The 20,461-nt window shown below is 47.5% G+C and overlaps 1 protein-coding gene across 1 annotated transcript; it reads left to right on the top strand.

The window, feature by feature from the left end:
* The first annotated feature begins 1,796 nt into the window (after positions 1–1,796).
* Positions 1,797–19,709, top strand: LOC137903691 (dnaJ homolog subfamily C member 13-like). Its single transcript, XM_068747826.1, has 56 exons — positions 1,797–1,864; positions 3,999–4,074; positions 4,561–4,710; positions 4,819–4,860; positions 4,950–5,150; positions 5,235–5,441; positions 5,553–5,648; positions 5,819–5,910; positions 6,039–6,205; positions 6,333–6,412; positions 6,484–6,653; positions 6,761–6,793; positions 7,425–7,524; positions 7,606–7,713; positions 7,798–7,953; positions 8,044–8,100; positions 8,185–8,306; positions 8,376–8,451; positions 8,620–8,715; positions 8,805–8,945; positions 9,099–9,116; positions 9,642–9,724; positions 9,808–9,961; positions 10,098–10,201; positions 10,295–10,454; positions 10,538–10,600; positions 10,678–10,779; positions 10,910–11,014; positions 11,125–11,327; positions 11,451–11,535; positions 11,635–11,789; positions 11,991–12,036; positions 12,112–12,266; positions 12,359–12,560; positions 12,657–12,772; positions 12,880–12,958; positions 13,060–13,195; positions 13,276–13,460; positions 13,551–13,625; positions 13,704–13,823; positions 14,230–14,625; positions 14,705–14,818; positions 14,895–15,011; positions 15,226–15,403; positions 15,490–15,581; positions 15,658–15,757; positions 15,851–15,925; positions 16,019–16,131; positions 16,225–16,394; positions 16,501–16,543; positions 16,649–16,822; positions 16,906–17,085; positions 17,182–17,322; positions 17,410–17,553; positions 17,636–17,735; positions 18,687–19,709. The coding sequence occupies exons 1-56, from the start codon at positions 1,797–1,799 to the stop codon at positions 18,782–18,784; spliced, it is 6,819 nt and encodes a 2,272-aa protein (XP_068603927.1). The 3' UTR covers positions 18,785–19,709.
* Positions 19,710–20,461: the final 752 nt, after the last annotated feature.

The following is a 20,461-nucleotide window of genomic DNA, read 5'->3' as shown; positions in this document are numbered from 1 at the left end:
TGACGCATGCGCAGTAGTAAACTTTAGCTATCGCGAATATGGCAGCGTCCTGATCCCAGTTCAGGGAAGACGCCGTAACTTAGCATTTTTCGGTATCAGAGCTGCTAAACTGAGAAGCACCTATCAACCCAGAGGGGGGTGGTGGGGGGAGGGCGGCTACGAATAATACCCATGAGCGGCTTTACAGGTAAATGCACGCGCTAGCTCCTGCCACTTTCAAGCTATCTTCCCCCGCTGCTAAGCTAGCTTCCGCTGTCAAACCTGAGCGATATGCTAGTTAGCCGCTAAGCTTGTAGGCAAGCTCAACATTAGCCTACCCCCCCCCCCCCCCCCCCCTTTCCTACAGGTGGTAAACACAAAACTTGATATCTGACGTGTCCGAGCTGTAGTTGTTCATTAGGTGCAGCAGTTAACGTCGATGTCGCCATCGGGGGGGGGGGGGGGGGGGTCTGGGGCTCTGGGGCTCGTTTGTAAAGATTCACCCGCGGTAGGCCTGCTGCAATGAGGCAGAGTTTCGCTAAACGCTTCGGAGCCAGGTAACGTTAATGCAGCATGTCTTGGATTTTAAATGGCCCGAATGAGAGCCAGAAGTGGACCTGAGAACCGCTGCCTGAGCGTGTCTCTTTCTCTCTATTCATGTTAGCAAAAGCTGCAGGTTTAGCATATTTGTTTTTTGCTAGAAAATAGTTCTTGAATTACAGTACTTTTACGACCTTAATAAAAGGTGTTTAAAATGTATTAATTAAAAAAATAGAAGGAGAAAATACAGAAAAAAAACTTAAATAAAGAAAGCCTCGTTGCATAATAATTCGTTTAAAATGTAACTGTGTCAAAGCTGTATGAGATATTTGAGCCCTGGAGAGATATTTTATTTTAGTAATCAACATTAAATGGCTCATTTAATGTTGATTAGTAAGATGTGATGGCACATGATAGCCTGACCCTTGAACCCGTACTGATGCTGAAGCAGTTTCCGCTCCCTTGTATGTTTTTCAAACTGAAATAGGTGATGTGAGCTTTTGAGAAAACAGACTTTAAGCTAAACAAATACGTAGAGCGAAAGAGTCATTTCTCGTGTGCGATTTTATTATGTCTTAAAGTGTGTCTCTGTCGCCTGCAGTGTCGAGTCGGTGCCTCCTATGTGTCTGCTCGGACCCATTTAGAGGTTTGATGCGATCCTAGTTGATGGCACCCCTCGATTAGTAGCTGGTGCACAAGAAGGCATCGAACCCGAGTGTTGTTGTGTTTGTCAAAGATCAGCTGAGAGAAGTTGTGAGACCAGTCTGGAACAAGTTTCATGTAAATGTGGCGTTTTGGTCTTGGATCTATTTAGTTCACTGTTCTAATAATGATTTATTAATTTATTTCTGCTAAACTCATGTGATTATATATATATATATATCCCATAATTTGCCCGCTTTGAGTTATTCTTGCACACTTCTCTATTTGAAGAATGGTGGATTTTATCATTTGTGGCCATTGTGCTGCTCCCGTCTTCAGTTGCGCGCTGAAATGGAGAGGAAGGAAAACTGGAGTCCGATTTTTCCAGGATCCCAGCAGAGTGCTGACACAGGTTCCCCCTGTCAAAGTGCAGCTGCCAGTAAATTACTGCATTAAGGATCACAGTTATTCCCTTTTATTCTGGGCTGTTTGCCTTTTGTTGGTTTAGTCTTTTAATGTGTTTGAAATCTGTCGCGTATTCTTCTTAATCCTTAATCCTGCTTCACATTTTGTCTTTTGCTCCAGCCGGGGAAGAAAACTCTTGATTTCTCCTCTTTTGCAGGTTCTCTGCAAAGATGAATATCCTCAAAGAGAACAAAGACTTGGCCTGTTTCTACACCACCAAACACTCCTGGAGGGGGAAGTAAGACCCGCAAGCTGTTTTTCCTGCCCTGTCCGTGTTTCCGACGGTGGCGTTGTCTAGTCCTCGTGTAGTTTGTATTGGTTTATGTCGAGGCTAACTTAAAGCTTGAACATTCTTCTCCTTTTAGGGAAAAAAAAACCCTGAGTCAGTGCTTCCGTTGTATGTGCTTTCTTATCTCGGCCCGGGAGGTCTCGCAAGCCGTCGTCAGCAGCCACTGATCTGTTCTATTGATGTGTTGTGTTGCGTGGCGCTGCGCTTTGCTGCTGTATGAAATGTAAGACAGTGGGAGGGAGTCCAGCGCAGAAACACATTCATGTACTTGATCAAGCAGTTTTCAAGCAGTTACTTCACTCAGTGAACTGTAAAAACATCTCAAAATCTGCAAAGTCCACCATAGTTTACAAATTAGATGCGTTATCATCTTTCTATCTTTCATCTAAACGGGCCTCGGTGTAGATACCTGGGGGGGGGGGGCTCTCGGAGCTGAAGGACGGGCAGGTTCCAGGTTGAGCACCGAGCCAGCGGTATCACGTTACAGATGCCTCCTCTAAACGTCTCTGTCCCATTAAGGCCTTTGCCATTGACTTGTGTAACTTAAGAAGGGCCTGCGGAGCATTAGCCATCATCGGAGCTTCATCCCGCTAATGCTGCTTCCTGGAGCATTAAGATGGAGTTAAGATGCACGTACGGTGGAAGGCAGAGGCCGATGCCGTCTTCAGCGTGGCGTGGTGAAGCAGTTTGACCCCCCCCCCCCCATTTGCGTGGCTTATCGGGAGTTCAGCCGAATGGAAGCTGAAGTTATCAATATTACCATCTGAGAGTCCGATTCTAGACAGTTCTAGATTTATCTGTGTTGTCCGCTGCACGGAGAAGGGTGTGATTTCTGGTTAGCAGGACTAACCGCTAAGCACTAGTAGCCAGACGGGCGGAGATTACATGAGATCAGCTCATGATCATGTTTAATTCGACTCTTGTGATTCCAGTTTGTCAAGAATATCAGATTTGTCTGCAAAGAGGGGAAGAAAGTCGTAGAGAGGGTTTAGTCCAAGGACAGGAAGTTGCTTAACGTTGCGCGTTACGAAACCGTCGGAAGCTGCAGGAAACGCTGCGAGAGCGTGATGCGCAGAACGACGAGGGATCTGCTGCAATTCCCGTATGAAAGCAGGAGGATATCATCTGTGAGTGAATGCGTCCAATCGGAGCTCCAACATGTGAGCGAAGGTCCAAAACGTGGTCAGAATTATGCCTGGATTTATTATGGATGCAATAAAAAAATGTGATTTAAGATCGCACCCTGCTTCAGAGAGGTTTCGGTATTCTCTGCATCCTAGCAGAATAATAAAATGAATGAATGGTTAACCTGGTCTGCGCTGACCAACACAACACTGAGGCCGAAATGTTATAGCGGCATCTGACTTCTACTAAAATGGTGGAAAGCAAACCTCGGAGTGAGGCGAGATTAGAACGCGAGAACATTCGTACAGAATGGAAAGCGTTCGGACTCGGGGTCGTGCCTCGAGCTGATGTTTCACGCCAGCCTTGCCTCTGGTCACTGGATGTCCTGTCTGGTTCTGTTAGGAGTATGAAAGCATGAACGGCACTAGCCTGGTCGCTTTGCTGCTTAACACGATTGAGGATGTGCAAGAGAGCAAAGTCGGAACGTGTTGAACAAGATTTAACAGTCGCAGTCAAGTCTCCACATTTCATTTCTATCATACGAATCTCATCGCTGTGTTTTGCTTTCGTCAAAACCCTCAAATTATCTTTTTTTTTTCTCAAGTTGAACCTGACGGACGTGATTTCCTGTTCGTACGCTCCCGCGTCGACTTGGTGTAACGCACACACACACAGATCGGTGAAATCGAATTTCACACTCCCTTCCCTCTGCGTGCGGAAACCCCGCTCTCTGATGAAGTGGCCCTTCCAGTATCGAAAGCGACTCAAAGTTAACATTTGTAAATCGCATTTAGAGCTGAAGCAGGGACGATAAGAAATGAGTCCCCAAATGCTCCTGGAATTCTCGATATTTGTGAGGTCGGAGTTATTAAGTGAACTGGATGTGTTAGCTTAGCTTTAGCCAAGCCTCCCCACCATCTGCAGGTGCCGCTGCTTCTTATACGTCTCTGTGTTCCAGGTACAAGCGAGTCTTCTCCGTGGGGACGCACGGCATCAGCACGTACAACCCTGCGACGTTAGAAGTAACGAATCAGGTCAGTATGTCCGCCGGCGCTCAGAGGAACCTCGGGGGAAGCTCCTCCTTCCTGTAGGGGTCGGTGCCCCGCCTCCACATGGACCATCGAGAATCCGTTCAACGTGCCTGGATCTCTGGTTAAAAGCTGAGCGGCAACCTTTTGAACTTCTTGCACTTCATGCATGAGTTGTAATCGATACCATCAGACATGACCTTGGAGAAAGTGGTTAAATAGAAAATATCAGCAACATTGTTTGAGTGGAATAACTACGGAGAATGGGGACTCAAACACGTTAATTCTTGATCATATTTACACAGGAGGTTTGAAATGTTAAATTAAATAATCCTAAATATGTCAAATGAAATCAAAGCAACGAGTCGATAACGCAGTAATTTGTCTTCCGGCATCGTTTATGAACGCTGAACAGGAAGATTAAAAGTCTTTTTTTTTGGGGTTGGACTGCTTGCGTACGACTGGAGCGGTGTCTTTGTTCTGTGTCGCCAGTGGCCTTATGGAGACATCTGTGGCATCGGTCCGGTGGGCAGAGGTCAGGGAACGGAGTTCAACCTCACATTCCGCAAAGGGAGCGGCAAGAAGTCCGAAACGCTCAAGTTCTCCACGGAGCACAGGACGGAGCTGCTCACGGAAGCCCTGGTGAGGATGGACGAACTCCCGCCGCGCGTCACGGCGACTGAACGAGCAGTGGAGACGATACTTCCTGTTAATCCCGTCTCTGTCGCTCTGCGTGTTTCTTGTCCACAGAGATTCAGAACGGAGTTTTCAGAGGGGAAGATAACCGGCAGGGTACGTAACAATTTGGGAAAAAGACGGATCCCTCGCTGCGTTGTTGTGGCGCAGATGGCGAAATGTCTTGCATCGTGTGTGTTTCGCAGCGCTACAACTGCTACAAGCACCACTGGAGCGACGCGAGGAAGCCCGTGAGTTTAGAGGTGACGCCGGGCGGCATCGACCAGATAGACCCGCACACCAACCGGGTGGCGTGTTCCTACGACTACCGTAATATCGAGGGCTTCGTCGAGGTTTCCGATTACCAGGGAGGATTCTGCGTCCTCTACGGCGGCTTCAGCCGGCTGGTACGCATTTACAGATGGCGTGCGTGCGCTTCTATTTTTTACGCGACTGTGATTTCCTTTACCCGTTTTTCCTCTTTCTCTCAGCATTTGTTCGCGTCAGAACACCGGGACGAGATCGTCCGCAGCGCCATCGAGCACGCGGGGAACTTCATCGGCATCACGCTGCGACTGCGGAAGGAGGCCCTGACCTTCGAGAGCTTCGTCTCAGACAGGCTGGGGAAGTACGGCTCGGACGACAGCATCACTTCGTTGGCCGAGTTCGTGGTGCAGAAGATCACCCCTCGGCACCCGGTTGGGGAACCTTCTGCTTTTCCCCTCCTCCTCCTCCTCCTTCTAACTGGGCTTCTGAAAAGCTGGAGGTTCGGCCAGCTTCGTGACGCTGACTTTGTCTTTGTTTCTCAGGAGCCCGTCAAGCGTATCCTGGCCCTGACGGAGACGTGTCTCGTGGAGAGAGACCCAGCCTCGTACAACATAGTCACCATCAAACCTTTCGGAGAGGTGAGCGCCCAGACAGGAAGGCGAGCCGAGTCGCCCCACGCTCCGAACGTTTAGCGGCGTTCTGTGCTGCAGACCCGTGAAGACGAACATCAATTGAACTGGAAGTCTTTGTTTCATTACGAATGAGCCCCCCCCCCCCCCAACTCTCACTCCATTTGATCTCCCTTCAGGTATTTGCTCTCATCTGTGATGTAGAAAACCCTCAGGTGTTTACGGTTGAATTCATCAGAGGTCAGATCCGAAGGTTTTCCTCCACAGAGAGGTACGCTGCCGCACAGCCCTGCGTGTTCCGACTCTTTCCTCGTCTTCTACGTTTGCTCGTTTTCCTGCTCCATCCTCATCTCATATCATCTGTAACCCTTTTGGCTGAGTCTGACTGTGTGTCTGCAGGGACTCCCTGCTGGCCAGCCTCCTCGATGGAGTCCGTGCGTCGGGCAACAGGGACGTGTGCGTCAAGATGGCCCCAACGCAACGGGGGCAAAGATGGGGCCTGCTGAGCATGCCCGTGGATGAGGAGGTGGAGAGTTTGCATCTCAAATTCCTGGCAGCGCCTCCGAGTCAGTTCCAACCCCTCGATCACGATACGTGCATGAATTCTGTCCGACATTTTGGGCCTGTGAGCTCAGACTCTCTAACGTGCATCGATACAGGGATCGTTTCTGAGCTTGTTGTTCTGTTTCTCAGATGGAAACTTTGCAGATGCGGTGTTCAGATTCAACGCCAACATATCCTACAGTGGAGTCCTGCACGCCGTAACTCAGGACGTAAGTACCGTGGGATTTCTGTCTACGCGGCCGAGCAGGATTTGCACTCATGTCTCCATCTCTATTTTCAGGGTCTTTTCTCCGAGAACAAAGAGAAGCTCATCGGCAATGCCATCCTGGCTCTTTTATCCCAGGAGGCCGAGCTGCCGGCTCTTAACGCCGAGCTGGAGAGCCATTTCCAGGCGATCCGACGTCTGGTGGCCTCCAAGGCCGGCTTCCAGGCCTTCACCCAGCTGCCGAAGTAAGAGCGACGAAGCGATTGGCCCACCTCGCCTCTCCGTCACTCACCTTCTGAATCGAGGGTTCTAGTTGAGCTGCTGATAACGTGCCGTGCTCTGTCATTCCAAGGTCTTGTCAAGGGCCTGGAGTCACAGAAGCAACGTAAATATGAACCCATACATCTCAGTCAGCCCGTTTGCCTGTTTCTTATCCCCCTTGTTCTTATCCGGTCTCTCTCAGAAGTCTTCTGATCTTACTGTTATCTTCGTTCTGCTGTCATCTCAGGCGCTTCAGAAGAGAGACCGCGTTAGCCGGTTGGGTTGTCTGCCTCAATCGGTTTTGACCTTCCCCTCTCGCCTTCTCGTGTTTTTATTTCTGTGCCTCCCTCTCTCTCTCATCTGCTTTACCCATTCTGCTCGTTAAATGTATGTGAGCCACAAACATTAAGAAACCCTTGGTCTTTTTTGGCTGTTGAGATGTATGAGAGGAACTGTATTTAGTGGTCATTATTTGTTCCAAATGAGCTGTGGCTGGTTTCCCCCGTCTCTGAGTCACCGTTGGATTAGCTTGGTGTCTTTATTCCACCTGGAGAGACAGATCTGTAGAAATAAAAGGAAAAGCGTTTGTACTGTTTGGTAGATCAATGAAAGACACTTTATGAGCAGAAGGAACAAGCTACTTCTGAGGCACTGCATTCTTTGTATATCCAGCCCCAGGCCTTTTTTGATTCAGTACCTTTATCTTTCTTGAGGATTGTTACCGTGGTGACATGTTGTTTTTTTTTACTTTCCAGGTTCAGGGAGAAGTTGGGCATAAAGACGGTAAAAGCTTTAAAAAGGAACAACAACAGTGTAACGCACGCCGCCGTGGACATGCTCTGTGCCCTCATGTGTGTAAGTATCGCCTAAATTAGATCGCTGAATTAAGTAGGGGCGCTTTGCAACTGAGACGTGTCCTCCGCCGCTTCTCTCCAGCCGATGCACGACGACTACGACCTGAGGCAGGAGCAGCTGAACAAGGCCTCTCTGTTGGCCTCCGAGAAGTTTCTGAAAAACCTGCTTGAAAAGTTCATCACTAACGTGGTACATTTCCTTGTGTTTCCGTTGCTGTACGGTTCCACAGACCTCGATCAAACTCATATTGGTCTCCTTTTCTCCCTCTCTCAGGACCATGGATCAGGAGCTCTGGTCATCAGCTCCTTACTGGACTTCTTAACGTTCGCCCTCTGCGCCCCCTACAGCGAAACCACAGAGAGCGAGCAGTTCGACATGCTGCTCGAGATGGTCGCCTCCAACGGACGCACGCTGTTCAAGCTCTTCCAGGTAGTTTAATCCAGACGTCCGTCCCAGGCTGACTGGGAATAAAAGCAGGCGATTCTTCGGTGCGTTGAATTAAATCGTGCTTGTCCCCAGCATCCCTCTATGGCGATAGTAAAGGGGGCGGGCCTTGTGATGAAGGCCATTATTGAGGTAAGCTTCTTTATGGCTTTGGTGGCGATTGCTTTCATGGCGTTCGTGCTTTGTAAAAAAAACTGTTCCCATTTCATTTCTTAGGAGGGAGACAAGGAAATCGCCACTAAGATGCAGGAGTTGGCGTTGAGCGAAGGAGCTCTTCCGAGGCACCTTCACACTTCTTTGTTCACCATCAGCGCCGACCAGCGGATGCTCACCAACAGGTCTGACTCAATAGTTGCCGTTTCATTATTCAGAATTGCAGCCGCTCATCGCTGACTTTTCTCAAACAGGCAACTGAGTCGGCACCTCGTGGGCCTGTGGACGGCAGAGAACCCCGTTGCCATGAACCTTCTGAAGAGGGTGCTGGTAAGGTCACAAAATCAGCTCTGTTCAAACTCTTAAACAAATATTGGATCCTTGCCCAAGTTTCAGAGGAGAAGCCATTAGTAGTATAATGGGCCAAAGTTGTTTGCTGGAACCGAGTCATGCTGTTTATGCCCTTTTGTCACTTCTTATTGTTGCGTGTCGTCTTAGCCGACGGGCCTGCTGGCGTACCTCGACAGTCCCGACTCGGTCCCGGAGAAAGACGTGGACAGAATGCACATCCGCGACAACCTAAAAATCGCCACGGTATCTGGACTTGTACATCAGGCCGTAGCACTTTTAGCACGCTGAATAAGAATCGTATCCGTAATTGTTGATTTCCATGTTTCCCACAGGACCAGCTGAATCGAACCAAGGTCCCGGAGTGGCAGCGCATCGCGGGCAAAGCAGCCAAAGAAGTGGAGAAGTTTGCCAAGGAGAAGACTGATCTAGTGTTGATGCACTGGAGAGATAAAATGGGCATAGCCCAGAAGGAGGTGAGAGTTTATCTCCTCGGTGTGATGTTACTCTGGTGGCCCTTCTTGTTTCGATTCATCTGTGTTTCATCCCAGGAATAATAATCTCTCTGTTGTCTCTGCCCCCCCCCCCCCCCTGGCCTTGTCTGGTTTCTGTGCTGTCAAACAATGCAGCAGGACAGAAATAACCTGGTAAGTAGGACTGACCAATGGGATCACTGCCATTTGCTTTCTCTTTTCCCATCCACCTTTCCATTTTCATTGTCATTTTTTTTTTATTCATCAGCCAGCCAATGACTTGTTATCTGCAAAGGATTTGTCCATGTGGCTCGAGGCGTATGGACACAATGATCACGCGTGTTTTTCAGCACTTATTTCTGATCACATTTATTAGCTAGCGTGCTAATCTTGCAAAGTGTAGTTTGATAACGGTTCATAAAATGGAAAGCTCAAGAATGACAGAATTCACCCAGCACTGCGATCCCATCTGGATGTTTTGTATCGGTCTCATAGCAACATTGTTTTTGGTGTTTGTATTTTATTTTTTTGTCTCATGACTTTCTCTTTTCTGAAAAACCGTTTTGGTTGTTTTATTGTCGTGCGCGTTGGTTCCTGGCATTGTGTTGTTGTAAAATGTCACTCATGCTTTTGTCTTTTTGAATTGTGTAACTGAAAAAGCACAAAGATTGACTTGAAGCTATTTTCAATTATTTTCAGAACCCAAACCAAAGACCTGTCATCCTGAGGAAGAGACGGCAGAGAATAAAGATTGAAGTCAACTGGGAGCTCTTTTATTACCGGTCTGTCCCACCCACACACACATACATATCAAATCCTTTATTTTCTTCCTGCCATCCTGACCTGCTCCATCTTTCCTCTGAAGATTCCAGCTCGACCATGCTCGGTCTAACCTCATCTGGAACCTGAAGACGAGGGAGGAGCTGCGAGATGCTCTGGAGGGGGAGATGCGCGCCTTCAACGTGGACCGTGAACTCGGCAGCGCCAACGTCATCTCCTGGAACCACCAGGAGTTTGAGGTTCGTGCTGCACTTACTGCAGCCCGGACCTCATCGCCCTTATCGATTTAGAATCGTCAATATCTGGCGTGCACTGGAGTTTTAGGGTTAAGGTGGCAAATCCCAGAGAGAAAACGATTTCTGTGTGCATCTGCAGGTGAAATACGAGTGCCTTTCAGATGAGATAAGGATTGGCGATTATTACCTGCGTCTGCTGCTCGAGGAGGATGAAAACGAAGAATCAAATGCCATCAAGAGATCGTAAGATTTTATGATATCCAACCCAACCGACTGCAATGATGTCATTCAAATCCAAAATGGACGAGCAATGCTTCTCCTTCTGTTTGCTCTCAGATACGAGTTCTTCAATGAGCTCTACCATCGCTTTCTGCTCACGCCCAAAGTTACGATGAAGTGCCTCTGCCTGCAGGCGCTCGCTATCGTCTACGGGAAATGTTACGAGGAGATCGGCCCCTTCGCGGACACAAAATACATCGTGGGCATGCTGGACCGCGTGAGTACAGACTGCTGCGTGCAGGAACTGTTAGAGCTAAGTGCTTCGATTTATCCTGAATGCCAAAATGCGTCTATTTTCAGTGCACGGACAAATTGGAAAGAGACAGGCTCATTCTCTTCCTGAACAAACTCATCCTCAACAAGGTAATCAAATGAGGGTTGCATGTTTACTTAACGCACACTTTAACGCTCCAAGTAACAGCTCATTATGTGCTCTGCAGAAAAACGTGAAGGACGTGATGGACTCGAATGGAGTGCGTATACTGGTAGATCTGCTCACCTTGGCGCATCTGCACACCAGCAGAGCTACTGTGCCTCTTCAGGTAATGAATGAGGTCGCGTATATGAGGGGGAAGTGCTTTCTATGTCTGTTGATAGTCTTAACCTTTGACCGATGTGTGAAAATGGAAATTAATCTGTCTGGGGTGTTACAGAGACTCTTAATTTCTGCAGAGCAACGTGATTGAAGCAGCGCCGGACATGAAAAGGGAGAGCGAGAAAGAGTGGTACTTTGGTAATGCTGACAAGGAAAGAAGAGGACCTTTCAGTTTTGAGGAAGTAGGAGATCTCCTTGAAATCACCTCCAGTCATATTCGATTAAGTGTCACAGGGTTAACGTCCAAGAACAACTTCCTCCAAAAGAAAAATAAAACGTTTTACTTGTCCAGATGCAGGAGTTTTGGAACACGGGCGTCCTGACGTCAAAAACGCGCTGCTGGGCTCAGGGGATGGACGGCTGGCGTCCCCTGCAGGCCATCCCCCAGCTGAAATGGTGCCTGCTGGCTAGCGGACAGGCGGTGATGAACGAGTCCGACTTGGCTACGCTAATCCTCAACATGCTAATCAACATGTGCTCCTACTACCCCAGCAGGTGGGTGGAAACACAACCTGCTGGGGACAATCGCATTTTATTATGCGATTGTCTTAAAAAGTGCGGTATGTGTGATGATGTCCTGAAAACATTAGACCCTGTCTGATTTCTGTTTGTTCTCAGGGACCAAGATAATGCAATTATACGTCCTTTACCCAAAATCAAAAGGATGATCAGTGACAATGCCTGCCTCCCTCACATTGTCCAGGTAATTGCGCCGTGTTTTTATTTTGTACTTTTAGTGGTACATTAAATTACATAATTCTAATTAAATGACATGGTTTTTATTTTCTTTGTCTGCTCCCAGCTACTGTTGACCTTTGACCCCATCCTGGTGGAGAAAGTAGCTAATGTGCTGTACCTGGTGATGCAGGACAACCCCAATCTGCAGCGCCTCTATTTAACCGGAGTCTTCTTCTTCATCATGATGTACACGGGCTCCAACGTGCTTCCTGTTGCGAGGTAAAACAAAAAACCTGCAACAAATGGCACATAAATATTCAAACATCTTCAATTATTTTAACACTAAATTAACCTCATTTTGGCTCCAGGAGTCATTCATAATGGAAATTAAACGCAACACTGTGAATAAGGATGACTATTTTACGCATTTCCACTCGTAGCGTGTCAATGTTTACCTCTGGAACTCTGTGGTTTCCGTAGGTTCCTGAAGTACACACACCTAAAACAAGCCTTCAGATCAGAGGAGGTAAAGATGATTATTCTTGCATCTTTTGAAACTTTTTGAAATGAAGCCCTGAGTGTTTGCGTCCCCTCCCCTAAGGCTAAGGGTCTGGACATAGTGCAGCGTAGTGTCCTGGGTCCGGTGCTGCCTGAAGCCATGGTATGTTACCTGGAAAACTACGACGCTGAACGCATCTCGGAAATATTCCTGGGAGAATTTGACACACCCGAGGCCATTTGGAGCAGCGAGATGAGGTCCGTATGACTGCGTCGGGTCTAATTGGCGTGCCGTGAGAACGGGCATCGTGGAGCGACACCTTCGCTTCATTGTGAACCTTCCATTTCAGGCGGATGATGATTGAGAAGATAGCGGCTCACATCGCTGACTTCAGCCCGAGGTTGCAAAGCAACACGAGGGCCCTCTACCAGTACTGCCCCATCCCTGTGATCAGCTTCCCTCAGCTGGACAACGAGCTCTTCTGCAACATCTACTACCTCAGACATCTGTGCGACTCCACCCGCTTCCCGGACTGGCCCATCCGAGACGCTGTAGGTCTTCTCCTTCCCAAAGTTTGTACTTCCATTGTCATATTTTTAAATGGAGGACTTACTTTAAAATGTATCCGCCACTATTTTTCTCTGCAGGTGAGGCTGCTAAAAGACACCCTTGAAGCCTGGAAGAGGGAGGTGGAGAAAAAGCCTCCATCAATGTCTATAGAGGAAGCCTACACAGTCCTCAACCTCCCCAAAGGACAGGGGCAGTGAGTGGCATTTGGGTCCTTCTTAAAATATTTTAGTAGTTGTAGCAATTAATGAGTGCATGAGATTAAAAAGAAAGACAATTTGTTTTTTACATTTCTGTCTTCAGACAAGAGGAGAGTAAAGTCAGGAAAGCCTATTTCCGACTGGCACAGAAATACCATCCTGACAAGAACCCTGACGGCAGGGTGGGTGTTGCTAACCGCTGTAACAGCCGTTACTTCATATGATACGCGAATATGAGGTCATACATTTTCTATTTATTGCCATTTTAACTTTGATGTTCCAGGACATGTTTGAGAAAGTAAACAAAGCCTACGAGTTCCTTTGCACAAAATCGACACGATTCCTGGATGGCCCCGATCCCGAAAACATCATCCTCATCCTCAAAACTCAGAGCATCCTGTTCAACCGACACAAGCAAGGTGCGACGGTGCATCCTAGACTATACACGAGAGGGGAATAATGGTGGGAATAATTACCACTTCATTGTCTTTCAAAAAAGAACTGGAACCTTACAAATATGCCGGTTACCCGATGCTCATCAAAACCATTTCCATGGAAACGGAGGACGGACAGCTCTTCTCGAAGCCTTCCCCGCTCCTCCCCGCTGCTGTCGAGTTGGCCTTCCACACCGTCAACTGCTCGGCTCTGAACGCAGAGGAGCTGCGCCGTGACAACGGCATCGAGGTTGCCACACAAACCGTCTCCCCGTAGATGTGGGGGGGGGGGGGGGGGGCGCTGCCATTGATGACACGGTACATGTTTGTATTTCATCAGGTGCTGTGGGAGGCCCTCTCCCGGTGCGTTGCTGTGTTAACTGCATCCAGCAAGCCTGGTGACATGGGTGTACAGGTAAATAATCACAACAGTGAGTCTTTAGTCTAGTCTTGTCTCCATGGAGATCTCTTAATGCACTTTAATGTGGTGCAGGTGTGTGGGCACATCTGCAAGTGCTACAGCGTCGCCGCTCAGTTTGAAGAATGCCGGGAAAAGATCATTGAACTGCCCAAAATCATCAAAGACCTCTGTCACATCTTGTTCTATGGAAAGGTAAGGATCTGTAATTACAGTTGCAAAAAAATATAAAATCTTTCTGTGAGAACTTTTCAGCATTTCTGAACGTGTAGCTGTCGTCTTCTTCCAACATCCTCAAACATTAAAGAAGATTCAAAAACAACACCGTCCTGGATAAAGCCAATAAAATAACATATTTCATGTCAAAAGAAGACTCTGCTTTCATTAAAATTGATTTGTTATTTTTTGTTGACAGAAAGAAAACTTAATAAAAACTTAAATGAAAAAATAAATAAAATATATATATATTTATATAAAGATGAGGCTTGCTCCTTCATTTTCTTGTTGCTCACACCCTAATCTTAGCTTTACACTTCTCTAATTGAAATATTTATAGACTCTTTTCTCCTGTCCATGACTTCCATCCTCTTCATTGCCTCAGGGTCTCCCAAAAACGGCTTCCCTCGCCGTCCAGTGCGTGAGCTCCTTCGCGGTAGATTTCTTCCTCCAGACCCATCTCTACCACGCCGGAGTGCTCTGGCACCTCCTGGTCTACCTCTTCAATTACGACTACACCCTGGAGGAGAGCGGCGTCCAGGCCAGCCAGGAGACCAACCAACAGGAAGTGGCGAACAGCCTGGCCAAGCTCAGCCTGGTAGCCATCAGCCGCCTGGGAGGCTTCGTCCAGGCGCCGCACGCCACCGACGGCGGCAATCCCGTTTCGCAGACCAACGGCATTGAAGGAACTCCTCCAGAAAACCCCACAATCCGCAAGAGCATAGCAGCTATGCTGACTCCATACATCTCAAGGAAGCTGGGAGCAGGAGCTCCTGCTGAGGTGGGTCGTAAACGGTCGATGCCAGTCAACGTAAACGACGGACAAGCCGAGCTCCACGTGACCCGTTGTGTGCGTTTAGGTGTTGAAGCTGCTGAACAGCAACTCGGAGAACCCGTACTTGATCTGGAACAACGGAACACGAGCCGAGCTGCTGGAGTTCCTGGAGGTTCAGCAGGAGGGAAACATCAAGAGGGTATTTTATTCACGTTGCAGTCGATGTTGTTCTCTCAACGTTCCTCACGCAGCTTTTCTCCATTGACTCTTTACAGGGAGAAAATGATCAAAGCTTTGGGGCAGAGTTTGTGTTTAAGGATCACAGCAAAGAGCTGATCGTCGGGGAGATCTTCGTCCGGGTTTACAACGAGCAACCAACTTTTCCGCTTGAGGTGAGGGCCAGCAATATTAAAACCATTTAACGTCCACATTAACACGTTGGAAATGTGTCAGGAGAAAGGCTAAATCAACCCACAACAGAAAATGAGTGTAAGACTTGATGCAAAAAGAGAATGGAGACAGGAAAGCAATAAAAAAAATAAGAGGATGTTGCATCGCATGGCATGATACGGGACTCCTCCCCCCCTCCTCCCTCTGTGCTTTTAGTACCCTAAAGCATTTGCAGCCTGCCTGCTGGACTACGTCGGCTCGCAGGCCCAGTACCTCCACACTCTGCTGGCCATGAGTCAGAGCAACAAGGTCGAGTCCCAGCAGCACGCCGAGAGACTCCGCTTCGCTGAGATGGCTTTAGAGGCTCTCCGTAACGTCATCAAGAACAGCCCCGGTGAGACGCGACGCTTCCTTCGGCTCCGCTAACCTGCCATTCATCCGTTTCTATTGGCCCTTCTCAAGCACTTTGTGTAATCGTAGGCTCGGAGTCGGAGTGCATCGGCCACTTCAAACTGCTGTTCTCTCTGCTGCGGGTCCATGGAGCTGGCAGAGTGCAGCAGCTGGTTCTGGAGGTACAGGTTCTTGGTTCGCGATCTCCGATCGCTGGAATGTACCCCTGACTTTTCTTCGTATTGGTTTCTGTTGCAGGTTGTGAACACTGTAACGTCGAATCAAGAATGTGTGAGCAACATCGCTGAGTCGCTTGTTTTATCCAACCTTCTGCTGCTCCTGCACTCACTCCCCTCCAGTAAGAAGCTAACCGGAGCACAATCCTCTGTTTCAGCTTTTGGGCTCTTTGCAGCGTTATTTCTGAACTAAAACATGTTTCTTTGTTGTTTAGGTCGTCAGATTGTTCTGGAAACATTGTATGCACTAACTTCTAACACAAAGATAGTCAAAGAGGCTATGGCCAAAGGTCAGTTACAATTTATTTTATTTGGATATTTTCTTTATTTTAGGAGCATGGATACTAATATCTTCAAAAAATATATATATTTTTGCCCCCCAGGTGCTCTGATCTACTTGCTGGACCTTTTCTGTAACTGCACACACCCCCAGGTCCGAACGCAGACGGCAGAGCTCTTCTCCAAGATGACCTCAGACAAGCTGGTTGGGCCAAAGGTCAGTCCAGACGGGAAATAAATCTGATCTTTGTCGGCGTCGAGCGCACCGTGACACATCCTAATCACCGTAATCGTTCCCCGCCCCCACCAGGTGCGTCTAACGCTGGTACGTTTTCTCCCCGGCGTGTTCATGGACGCCATGCGAGACAATGCCGAAGCAGCCGTGCACATATTCGAGGGAACGCACGAGAACCCTGAACTCATTTGGAATGACAACTCGAGGGAGAAAGTGTCCACCACTGTTCGGGAGATGATGCTGGAGTAAGAGATCAAGCTGCTCTGTTTAGTAGAGTAGATGATCAATATAGTATATTAACTAATATGACTTTGATGTTCTTTCTTTAAAAAAAAATAATAATAATTCCAGGCACTTTAAACAGCAGAAGGATAATCCTGATGTGAACTGGAAAGTAAGTGTGATCACGTGTAACTCTGATATACTATATATATATGTAGGTAATAAACAGTACACAAGATATTTCTAGTAATCATTACTTCCTGGTATGTGTGCTCAGGTTCCAGAGGACTTCTCGGTGGCGTCTGGAGCGGGACAGGGCGAACTAGAAGTCGGCGGAGTCTTCCTGCGTATCTTCATCGCTCAGCCGGGCTGGGTGCTGCGCAAGCCTCGAGAGTTTTTGGTGTCCCTCCTGGAGACGCTGACCGAGCTGCTGGAGAAGAACAACCCCAACGTGAGAAACAGAAACTATGGCCAAAGACCAGATCAAAGCTGTAGTCTAACCCTAACCCACCTAATGTTTCCGGTGTCCCTCAGGGTGAGGCATTGGAGACGGTTACCACGGCAGCGGTGTGCCTGTTCAGCACTCAGACCCAGCTGGCCGATCAGGTTCCTCCTCTGGGTCACCTGCCCCGCGTCCTGGCGGCACTCAACCACAAGAACAACGGCGTGCCCAAGAGTTCCATCCGCCTCATCCACGTGTTGTCAGACAACGAGGTGAGAGGCCAAATGGTTTTATTCCCAATTTAAAAATCAGAGCTCGGTGTCTCATTTCCGCACTATGACACTTTAACTATTTATTTTTGTGTGCAGCTGTGCGTGCGCTCCATGGCCTCTCTTGAAACCATCGGCCCACTGATGACCGGGATGAAGTGTCGGCCCGACATGGCCGGGCTGGCTTGTGAAGCGCTCAACCGCATGTTCCAGAAAGAGCAGACTGAACTCGTAGCTCAGGTAAGCTGCTAATAGACCATTTTAAAGGCGTCCTATTTGATTGCCTTGTCAAACGAGTGATTATTGCTTCGTTATTGAACCGAACAGGCTCTCAGGGTGGACCTGGTTCCGTACCTCCTGAAGCTGCTGGAGGGAATCGGACTGGAGACGCTGGAAAATCCTTCGGCGATAAAGGCCCAGATCGTGAAGGCTCTCAAGTCCATGACTCGCAGTCTGCATTTTGGAGAACAAGTGCGATGAATCGTGGTTTATTTCTGAATTAAATAAAGGTTTTACTTTACTTATTAACCCTTAAACGACCGCTGCCTTGCAGGTGAATGAGATTCTGGCGAAGTCCTCGGTGTGGAGCGCCTTCAAAGACCAGAAGCATGATCTTTTCATCTCAGAGTCCCCCACGGCGGGTTACCTGACAGGTAAAGGCTTTCTCTCCGCTTAAATCACGTGGACTTCTTGTTTTTCTTAACAATCAACGCTGTTGATGTCTGCCTGCGAAGTGTTTCTGAGGTAACTCCGAGTGCCTTTCTCTGAGCTGTCGTTGGATCTTAATGCTTTGCTTTATCCTTAAATTCGCCTTGTGGCTGACTCCTCACATGCGCTGCAATCCGGCGTCCCTTTCTCTCTCCGTGTTTTACCACTTCCTGGCGCTGCCCTTCCCTTCCTCTCTGTCCTTCACGTTTTCTTCTCAGGGGTATCCACTCCTTCTCTCCTGGCTGCCAGCAGCCCACTCCGAGGTGGGCTTTAGACGCTGCCCTCCTCTTGCTTGCTCTGATGCAGGTAGTTGTGACCTAATGTTTGACCTCGCCTCTTTCCCTCCATCTCTGACCCACACTTTGTTTTCTATTCCCCCCCCCCCCCCCCCATCTTCACAATGCTAACAATGGCCGTCCGTCTTCAACTCTGTTGTTTTGATCGCACTCATCTTTCGGCAGTTAGCGAACATGCCCTTGAAAATCGAAAGATTGTTTGTACGTGAATGTGCGGTTTACCGTGTCATGAAACTGGATTTTTCAAAATAAAACTACAATTAAAATGTAAGTATGAAAGAGAAGCGAAATCGATCCAGTAAGATGCGGTGAAGTGGCTTCACTTTGTGGGAAATAAAGATAATGAAAGTTTAAACCTTTACAATTATAAATATATCCAGATCTATTAACGTTCCACTGGAGCAGATGCTTCTCATTAGTTGTCCTCCTCTCCAAACTCTTTCATCCATCCTTAATCATTTGCATCTACTAATCCAACCAAAATCAGAAGTGGTGTCTCCTTGCAGACGGTGGACTTGTAGTTGAGTTTCATCGTTGCCGCTCCAGCTCTCCCGCCGTCACAGACGCACTATATAACCGCCGTGGTCCTGTCACCTCCAGGTCCAGGAGTCGCAGGTTATCTTACGGCAGGAACTGGAACCACAGTACTGCCCAGCGGCCCGCCCCCCGTGGACAACAACACTGGAGACCAAGGCTGACGGACACTCCCTCCCACGTCACGCTCGGGCACCCCCCAGACTGCCCTGCGGCTTCAGAGGCTGCAACCCAGAGAGGAAACCGTTCAGCTCTGGAGCGAGAACTAGACGGCGGACTGCAGGCCGTCATTGAACGTCACCAAAATCTCTGCGACACCACCTCCGGCACCCCCCCCCCCCCCCCCCTGTACAAACTGCAGTCGAGTCTTCATAAACGCTTTTTTTTTAAGGATTACTTTTGTTTCTGTGTTTTTGTTTCTTCCAATGACACACAAGAGTTTACTTTTTGTATGAATATATTTTTTACTCTAGGTTTTTGTTTTGTTTTCCACGAGAGACTTTTGAAAACTGAAACATATTTTAGTTTAATGATGTCCTCTCTGTTATCTCATTCCTCTTTGTCATATTGACTGCGCTTACCCTAAATCATCGACAGAGGTCGTTCCAGACGATTAGAACTTTACCCGCCCCAGTCGCTAGTCTGCCTAATGGATTCTCAGACAGAAAAGAACAACGTGTTGATTTTTCTGCCTTTATTCTCCACTCAACCCTCAAAGCGATGCTGACCTATTGTCTGGTTTGGTCAGGATTATTTCGATCAACTCCTCAAAATTGCCAGACCACTGGTCTTCATATTTCATTATGCTCGCTCTTTCAAGGTGACCCGTTCTGCCTCATATTTTTTTTTAAGGTAATTCTCTTTCCCCAGAATGCAAAAAGCACTAGAATATTTATAACTGAATAATAACCACCGGAAATTAGCTTTTGCTAAGACGAATGACTTTGACTGATTGTGAATCTCTGTGAAAGACTAGTGCAATTTGTGAAATGTTCAATGTAATATTGCATATATAAACTTTCTATATTGAATGTACATTAAAAATAAAATCACTCGCACTTGTACATAAAATTTTAAGAATAAAAGGGAACCCACAGTGTCCGTTTTGTATTATTGGACGTAGCATTTCAGCAGATTTTTTTTTTTCCTCGTGTTTCAAGTGCTTTAAAAGCTTTGGTTTCTCAATCAACCCCTGAAAAATGTAGATCACCACAGTTCTTTAATTATAAACGTTATAAAAGGCCCCAGGTATGTGTGACCACATTTGAATTATTTAACATAATTAAAATTTGTCAATTTTGTAGCCTGTAAACTACGTGAATATTAACGTACTTATGACTGCTGCAAGTCAAATTGCCCTCCGAGGGACACGCCAATAAAGTGAAGTGAAGTGTATTTACAACAATACAGTATTTATTTCGTACTTTCGCGGAACTAAAGTATATCGCGGAACTACTTTTGTTTTAGAGTTGGTTCCACACGGTTCGTTTGACATGAAACACCGGAAGTCCATGTTTGGCGCGAACAACAACAAAGCTGAATGTTCAACTTTACCAGTGAATTATGGAGAATGTTTATGACGTTTTCCAATAGTAAGGCCTGTTAACACGTTGCTTGCTTGTAAATGAATTATTTCGAGTCCTTTTTAATGAAAAATAAATGTTAGATAAAAGATTACAACCCGCAAGAGTCCCAAAAATCAACAGTAGCGTTTAACCTGCAAGGCTTAAGACTCCAGACTGACTTTAGGATAGCTTTTCATGTCAGACCAACCTGAAGACACTGCTGCTTCATCAGACATTAAACCAAGTGGAGGTAAGTAGCCATCGGTTTAGCTACCA

This window comes from Brachionichthys hirsutus, chromosome 14 (genome assembly GCF_040956055.1).
Source record: "Brachionichthys hirsutus isolate HB-005 chromosome 14, CSIRO-AGI_Bhir_v1, whole genome shotgun sequence".
Lineage (NCBI taxonomy): Eukaryota > Metazoa > Chordata > Actinopteri > Lophiiformes > Brachionichthyidae > Brachionichthys > Brachionichthys hirsutus.
The sequence above is the reverse complement of the archived record's forward strand: the minus strand, read 5'-3'. Positions and strand labels throughout refer to the sequence as shown.